This window comes from Vigna unguiculata, chromosome 5 (assembly GCF_037176805.1).
Source record: "Vigna unguiculata cultivar grain cowpea cultivar isolate G323 ecotype 2 chromosome 5, ASM3717680v1, whole genome shotgun sequence".
NCBI lineage: Eukaryota > Viridiplantae > Streptophyta > Magnoliopsida > Fabales > Fabaceae > Vigna > Vigna unguiculata.
This window is the reverse complement of record NC_140796.1, coordinates 42410842-42419353: the sequence shown is the minus strand read 5'-3', so window position 1 is coordinate 42419353 and position 8512 is coordinate 42410842. Positions and strand designations below refer to the sequence as shown.

Sequence of the window (8512 nt, the reverse complement as noted above, 5' to 3'; positions counted from 1 at the left end):
GAGATTCTAGTGTCATCATATATTCAAGTACACTATACGTAACAATAAATTTTAAAGAAGATAATTAAAGTACATATAACAAATTGTTATGGATTTATATTTACTTTACCAAAAAGCATAATTATTACATTTGTTGATAATATATAAAATTGATGATTGATGTTTATATTTTTTTTAATATTTTAGAATATTTTTAATATTTTACATTAAATTTGATGTCAATTATATATCTTTCTTTTTATCTTTTAAGATCTAGCTGGATCTCTTGCTTTTAAATTAGGATTAAATATTTTTTTTCCTTAACATTTTTTTAAATTGGAATTAGTTTATTTTTATCAATTTAGTTTCCCATTAGGAAGGGATGAATTTAGTTCTTTTAATCAAAATTGGTTAAATTTATTCGACACTTCAAACATATTTTCAACTAACATTGAAATAAAAATGTATTAAACTGTGTAAATAACTCAAATATCATGATGAAACGTGTTCAATGTAAGGCCCATTAAAATTGTTTTATTCCTTCTTGTCCTAAATTAAAGGGATGTCCCTTGTGAGTGAGCCTAAGGGTTGGCCTAACAGATAAAACCAACCTAAGTCTGCCCTAACTCTCATTTTTCCCCTCACTTCAGAGAACCTTGAGCCACAACTGTCTCCCGCTCAGTTAGGGTTTGGTGTCACCTTGGTCAAGCGAGTCGAACCAGTATTTCCTCTTCACGTAAGTATCTTTCCCCCCACTGTGCTTGTTATTTTTTTGCTACTATTAATCTGAGTAGCTTATGTCTCTGCTGCCTTTCCCTTTTCCAACTCCTTAAGTCTTCCCCGAGCTAGCATCAGAGCTGTGTGCTAAATCAGTTTGGTCTAGGAGTCTTCTACTAAACCTTTCCAGGTAAGGGAAGCTAGAACCCTCCTAATTGTTTGGGGTGATTGTGGTTATTTGGGTTGGTCTCGCGATTGATTGAGTTTTGCATGCTGTTATGGATGTATGAAATGGTTGGATCATTGTTTGGGTATGCCAATATGTCTGCTGCAGGTGAAAACAGTGGCGAGAATTGATAAACTCGCCCAAGCGAGCATGTCTCGCCTAGGTGAGATTAACAGGGGCTCACCTAAGTTATTTTCCACGAATGGTCACCCAGGCGACCCACTACGTTTTTGAGTGAGCGAACGTCTCGCTTAGGCGAGGAGAGTCTCGCCTAAGCAAGAATACGTGCAAGGCCACTGTACTGGAAGTTGAGCTCTCGCCTAGGCGAAGGGAGCTCGCCTGAGCGAGAGTCCGTCTCGCCTGAGCGAGACCTTTCTGCCTGAGCGAGAAGCTGGACGAGAATGTGGCTGGCCCTAATGTTTTCCTTGATCTCAAATGTTGACAATATGTTTGTATGAGTATTATCTTTAAAAATATGAACTGAATGACCTTTATGAATGGGATGGTGTATGAGTTGTGATTCATGAGTTTTAACATGATGTGAGTATGATGTTTGTATGAGATGATTCATGGAATTGTAATGATGAGTTTGGTATGAGTTCGACATGAGACATGAAAGTGTTGGTATCAATGTGGCATGGTAATGATATGAGATGGAGTTCCATATTCGTGGTTCGAGAATAATGAGTTGGTATGGTTTGGCTGGGAAAGAGGTGAATTATGAGAAACTTGTATGTGATGTATATGTATATATGTGTGTATGCATGCTAAATGCGTTTGATTGATTAAGAATGATTGGTCTGTGTTAGTGCGTAATTTCTTGGAGTCTCTAGGTGGGACTTTCAGGGTCGCGCTTCAGTGGTCGGGACGTAATCCCATGGCCCCTGTTAGTGGGTGTCCATGGTGGTGCCCCATCTATATGGTCTGGTAAGAATTCAAGGTAAGGTTGCATCCTGACGCTCTAAGGAGTCAGTTAGTCTCACTTAGAGCGGACTGACTCCTATGGTGAGAGTAGCAGGAGGCCTGAAACTCATTAAGGGCTAACCTTGTGTGTGAGGGAAATTGATTCATTGTAACACTTGTAATACTTAGCTCAGGGGTGAGCAGAGGTATCCATCACAAGTGCAAGCATCCGCTGAATCCGACCAGGCTATATGTATCCGGATGAGTCGAGTCTTAGTGTATTGCTTGAAAGGTCATAACATGCTTGGGTGGTAGATGTATATTGTATATGTATATTGAACTATGAAGGTACATTTGATTGCATGATAAAAATATTGTTGGCTCTAGTTTACCCTTTTCTTGTTGGTTGCTTTGTATGTTGTTCTTCTACCTTTGCGATGATCATCAATTTATTGATGAGAGCATATACGAGAGGTAACCGTGGTCAACATTGGAGAGACGATTCCACTGCTTAGTCTTCTTGGGCTATCTTTAGGGCTACGACCCATGTACTTGTTCGTCTTTATATTTCTCTATGATTCTAGTAAATTGTTTAACATGTTTCCTTTATTTTTTGTGGCATCGTGGTGTGCCTTGGGTTGTAAGGCATTGTGATTAAAATCTAGGACTGTGCTGTTATATTATAATTGTGTGACGCTTCTTTTAATTACGCTCATTAATTAAATGGAACGTTACATTCAAAATGTCAAATAAACTTAACAAAATTTTATTAAAATGACACATTTTGAACTTGACTAAATTGGATTAAAATTTCAAAAAATAACTAATTCCAATTTTTACTGAAAATTAAGAAATAAAAAACATATTTAATCCTTTAAAATATACTTGGATTATATACCATTAGAATTTATATATAAATTTTATTTAGAATATTCATATAATCAACAGACATTGACAAATATAAATGTATTTATAGATAAAAATAAACACAAATAATTTATTATTGCACGTGTTTAGCACATGTATACATTCTTTATTTTATTGTATTAAAAATAAAAAGAAATAAGGCTTATTATAATTATTTAAAAAGTGGGATATAAAATAAATAATTTTATAACTTTATTATAGATATTTAATTAAATTAAAAATATAAATTTTAAATGATAAAATAATAAAGTAATCTATATAAAATGTATATATAAAATAAGTTATAAAAAAATAATTGAAAGACTGTTGAAAAATCAATTTTCTTTTAGTAATAGATATAGATAAGGAAGATTCATTTTGAATTCTTAATTTTCTTTTAACAAGGCATTTGTTGTCCTACATAATGATAAATCCTAATTGTATATCACGAACTTATTTTTAGTGAATCCTGATTCATCTCTTTAATCATGCAATCAATAACATACGTTATTGTCAGTAGTTAAACTGCATTAATTGTTTTCATTAATAACTTGTATAAAAATTAAACTAATTTGCTCTAATGTTCTAAAATTCATTAATTAGTCACGGAAATATGCGAAAGCAATTAATTATCCAACATTAAAAGTCAAATATATCTTTACTTCCGAAATTGAATTGTTCAGTTACATCTTAAAAGTTGGCAGAGAAAAATAAAAGGAAACAAAAACCTTATCTTGATGATACAAAAGAGGCCAATGAAAAGCTATGTAACAACTCACTATGTTCACCATGATCACCGTCAACCTGTGATACAAGCATAGCTGCTACAACTGTAGGTGCAGAGTGGTCTGAAAATATTTTGGGATGCTAAAATTTTGCTATTGGCCAAAGGGATAAATATATAAAATATACAAAAATTAAAGAAAATATTTTTATATTTATATGTGAAAAAAAAAAGAAATTGGGACCAAGCCCTCTCATATATAATAACTATGCTTGTGTATATGTGCTATCATATTAATTTGTGATGGCCAAAGACAGGTACAGATCTTTCTTGCATGATGAACCTGATAACATAGAGTGGAGACATGGTGGTCCTCCCACTTATGATGTTGTTAACAAGCTTTTTGAAGAAGGAAGAACCAAGGTGCAACAACCACCACCATACCCTCTTACCCTTTTTCCTTCTCTCTCTAAAGATTGAATCTTCAATCTGTGTTTGCATGTTTGCAGGAATGGCCAGAAGGATCATTGGAAGAGACAGTGCAAAATGCTATCAAATCATATGAGATGGAGCTCTCACACAAGACCCGTTTGCTGGATTTCAAGACAATAAACCCTCAGAAGTTCAAGCTATTTGTCAATGGTATGCACTTAATGTTTCTCATATTTATTTCCTCTCCAACTTTTTTCCACTGTTATTTTTTGTATAACTGCTATTCACATGATCAAAATTTCCTGTGTTTTTTTCATCTTGTATGGATAAGAATCCACAGATCTTGTGACATTTTCATTCCTTGTGTAAGTATTTTGTTGTAGGAGACAAGTTTTTGAAGGGATTATGATAGTTGTACCACATCAAACATCAACCATGTTCTGGTTTTTCTGTTGGTGAAAATTAATTGTATGTGTTCAGAATCAGTGTCATATGATGTTTGATTTGCAGGGAGGGAGGGATTATCTGGAGAGGAAACTCTGAAGCTGGGAAGTTATAATGCTTTGTTGCAAAGTTCTCTGCCAGAAGATCTGCAGCCTTACAAAGCTGATAAAGAGAGTTTTGAATCATCTCATGAAATCTTCAGATCAGCTTTTCCTAGAGGTTTTGCTTGGGAGGTGATAAAAGTTTACAGTGGACCTCCTGAAATTTCCTTCAAGTTTAGGCACTGGGGGTTCTTTGAAGGCCCTTATAAGGGACATGCCCCTACTGGGAAGATGGTCCAATTCTATGGCATCGGAACTCTTAAGGTATTACTTTCACTATGTCTTTACATTCACAAAATAGATGATTCTTGAGGTCACTTTTGTACCACTGTGTGCTATCTCAACATAATATAGTTTGAGAATGGGGGGTCTGACTTTCATATTGAATAAAATAAAAAAATTAAACATTATATAAAAATGAAAATTCATAAATTTATTATATAAGATTTTGGGTCAGAGATGATGATAATATTTTATACATGAGATGGGTTCATGTACCATAAATTTATTGTTTAAAATTTTGGGTTAAAGGCAATGTTAATCCTACTCATGTCTACTGTGTCTCGAAAGATCAAAGACTATATTTCTATTTTCATATCAAAAATCAAATGTATGTAAGCAAAACAAAAACCAGAATGTTTTTTGTGTTCAATGATTCGGTTAAGGTCTTGTTCTGACAGAATTCGGTTTAGAGAAAAATAAGTTTTTATGAGCTAGCTTTCATCATGCAAGACTTTTTGACATTTCATAAAGGCTTATACTATTCTTCTAGAGTTAGATTAGCTTTTAGGACAAAACTTGTAATGAAACTAATGAATATTAAAATACACACAGAACTCTGATAGAAGAACTATACCGAATTCTGAAGTAAGTACCTGTGAGCAAAACTTGAAGTTAAAACAAGTATCAAAATGTTCCATCATCTGTGATGAAGACCAAAATTTCTGAGACAAACAAAATATCCCACCTAGTATTGACAGTTAATGATGTGATTTTTTCAGTAATGGTCATAAAAAACATTTTACTTAAGGCTCTATCACAATCATGACTCATGAATCTATACAGGTGGATGACTCTTTGAAAGTTGAAGAGGTGGAATTTTTCTATGACCCAGCTGAGTTATTCGGAGGCCTTCTATCAGGGAAGAACCCAAATAACCCCATAGAGGATGATGGCAACAAAGCTTCACCAACTTCACAATGTCCTTTCTCCAACTAGTTGCAATCATGCTTTTAAGTGAATAATGTTCTTTGATCCAGCTATGTTTCTTATATCAGTTAATGTAGCTGAGATTTGAAGAAAACTATTAGTACTTTCTGTGATAATGGTCCAATGAATAAAATTGAAAAAAGTGAACTAAATTTTCCACCTTTTATGGATATTTATGGCAAATACATGTGCTATGTTGGAAGTAATGTGTCTGTTTGACATGACTGTTGCACTTTGAAAATATTTTCCACTTTACTATTTTTATGTTGTTCACATTACAGTAAATGTGTAAATAATTAAAAATTAGGTAAAAAAGAGTAAAAGTTCAAATGATGAAAGAGTAATTAATATTGTAAAGAATTTTAAAAATATATGATATTTAAAAAAAGAACAAAGGGAGAGCCACTGTGTCAGCATTATTGTTGAATGAAAGCATTAGAAGTTGTTGTACAGTGCAGTAGTTATTTACCAGTTGCTTAGACAATACCTACTATTCAGAGCATAAATTTATTTCTTTATTGCTGTTATGATAATTTTAACTCGGTTGATGACACTAGTTGATAATGTAAAAATGTTAAAAAAGTAAAATATATTTTTTCTTCGTATTATAAAAAAGACACGCTTATTAATTCTGACCAAGTCCCAGAACAAAATTATCTCATAAATGGGTAAAATAACAGCAAATAAAGTTTTGTCTTGGTGGATGATATTGACTACATAGATTACATAAATTATGTTCTACAGAGAAACATAAAAAGCCAGAAAAGTTCTTCAACTTTGTGGTTACAATGTAGGCATTTTTCTCATAAAATGAAAACTGTTTCAAACAGTGGAACAATTCATCAATGAAAGAAATATCAGAATATGCAGAAAAGTATATGAGAAAGGAGCCTGATTAACCAAGAACAGTATTTCAAATCATAAATTATTGCTCCATATTTTATTGATGAAAAATGATTCATGGAAATGTGTGTGTACTGGAGTAGTCTAAAACTCCATGAAATCTATTTACTAATTCATATAAATTAACAATTTAAAGATACAGAAAAGTTGGGAGAATATTAGCACATACCTCATAGTGTGAAGGAGCAGCTCTTATAGCAGTTTTGCACTTAAACAGATTTTTTCTACCACAAACTGCATTCAATTGAACTCTTCATGCAAGCATAAATTATTGATTGTACTCCTCATTAGCCATAGAAAATCAATATATAAATTACACTGTGTACCTATCAGTTTCCCAATCCTCTTAAAATGATTTGAAGATTGAAATACATAAAAAGAAAAAGAAAAGGAAAAGCATTTTTGAGGACAAAGATGTGGATCATGCAAGGTCATAACTCCCCCAAGGGTCCCTGTCTTGCCCTCCATAATTCTGTCTATTCTGAAATCTGATTTATTATTTTAAATATTAAATAAATTAATTCCGTTTTGATATCAACCAATCTGTTGTAGTCTAGTTGGTCAGAGTATTCAGCTCTCACCCGAAAGACCCGGGTTCAAATCCCGGCAACGGAAATTTCTATGTTTTTAAATTGAATTATTTCTCAAAAATGATATATTTTCTAAAATTGCTTTAAACCACTAAACTATGATAGTTCTCCTTCATGCTTCTACATGAGTTATGCAAAAGGTCAAATTACAGTGAAATATAATTTATAACTACTTGAATGAGACATTTTTTTTTTTGTTTTTTAAATAGTGCAATCTGAAAATCAATCTATTATGAAGATTATACAATCTTAAATACTTTTAATTATTACAAATTTTATATTACTCATAATTTTACTGAATATGAAATTATTATCTTAGATTGTTGACAGTAATTATTATCCGGATTGTTCAATTTAAAAGATTTACAGATTATATAATTCTAAAATAATTTGAAAATGAGTGTCACCTTCTCATTTGTTCAAATCCTTTGAAAACAGAAATGAAATTTTTTCTACCCAAAAAAAGTTAATTTACTTCAATACCTACAAATTCTTCACCTCGAACAATGCACTTTGTCAATTTAATGTCCAAAATAAAAGCCAATAATAGAATGGAGGATAAGCACTTTTAAAAATTGGGGGTGTATGAGAAAAATATGAGGGTACAGAAAGAGACATCCTCCAATATTTGCACATGTTTTGCTAATGATTCCAAGTGACTCTACCCTGCATATTTTTTTCTAAATATTTCGTAGAATAATGTTTCTAAAGTTCTTCTGAGATGTCCAAATCTCTTAATACCAAAGTGGAGCTTATGAACTATATAATCGTGTTTCTCATTTATAATGATTTCTTTTGGATCACAGAAAAAAATAATAATAGAAAGGAACGGATATAACAATGATAAAAATAAAATATATATACTTTTTAGATACATAAAAAAAAAAGAATGGAGTGAAAGAACTTGTTTTCACTCTCTTTAATGAGCAGAAAAAGAGTAAACAAAAATAAATTATATAAAATAATAATACTTGAGTTAAATATATTTTTTGCTATAAAAAATTGTTCTCTTTTTAAATTAAATTATAAAATATTTTATCTCTATACTTTATAAAAATCATGCAAAATATACCATCAATAAACAACATGTAGAGATTATATTAAGGTGTACTGTGAAATTCCGTTTGTTATATGAGAAAGACTTCACATGCTATTTGTTTGAAAAAATATTTTAAATGACTTCCATGAAATACAGAAATTAAATACCTTATATCTTTTTAGTCTAATACTGTCAGAAAATTATATATTATTTATTAGTTTAAAAAGTTATATATACTTGTTTTCCTGTTTATGTCCACTGTATTTGTGGCCGAACAAACAAGGTGTTTGAAGCTTATTTTCATGATTAGACGTGCGTGATTCCACCTAGAGTCTAAAT

At 31.7% G+C, this 8512-nt stretch overlaps 1 protein-coding gene, 1 long non-coding RNA gene and 1 other non-coding gene across 3 annotated transcripts; 2 read left to right on the top strand and 1 right to left on the bottom strand.

The window, feature by feature from the left end:
- The first annotated feature begins 3531 nt into the window (after window positions 1–3531).
- On the top strand, window positions 3532–5841 carry LOC114183844 (pathogenesis-related family protein). The gene is made up of 4 exons (XM_028070998.2): window positions 3532–3878; window positions 3965–4097; window positions 4398–4696; window positions 5498–5841. The coding sequence occupies exons 1-4, from the start codon at window positions 3759–3761 to the stop codon at window positions 5648–5650; spliced, it is 705 nt and encodes a 234-aa protein (XP_027926799.1). The 5' UTR covers window positions 3532–3758; the 3' UTR covers window positions 5651–5841.
- LOC146886461 (uncharacterized) lies at window positions 5231–6958 on the bottom strand. The gene is made up of 2 exons (XR_014995422.1): window positions 6714–6958; window positions 5231–6458 (listed from the first exon to the last, which is right to left on the bottom strand). It is a non-coding gene; the product is annotated as an uncharacterized LOC146886461 (long non-coding RNA).
- A 128-nt stretch (window positions 6959–7086) lies between these two features.
- On the top strand, window positions 7087–7159 carry TRNAE-CUC (transfer RNA glutamic acid (anticodon CUC)). Its single transcript has one exon. It is a non-coding gene; the product is annotated as a tRNA-Glu (tRNA).
- Window positions 7160–8512: the final 1353 nt, after the last annotated feature.

Excerpts from the sequence above, each read along its gene's own strand:
- LOC114183844 (XM_028070998.2), top strand. The coding sequence starts at position 3,759 with ATGGCCAAAGACAGGTACAGATCTTTCTTGCATGATGAACCTGATAAC. Across the intron at positions 3,879-3,964 it reads TTGAAGAAGGAAGAACCAAG|GAATGGCCAGAAGGATCATT; the intron begins GTGCAACAACCA and ends GCATGTTTGCAG. Across the intron at positions 4,098-4,397 it reads GTTCAAGCTATTTGTCAATG|GGAGGGAGGGATTATCTGGA; the intron begins GTATGCACTTAA and ends TTTGATTTGCAG.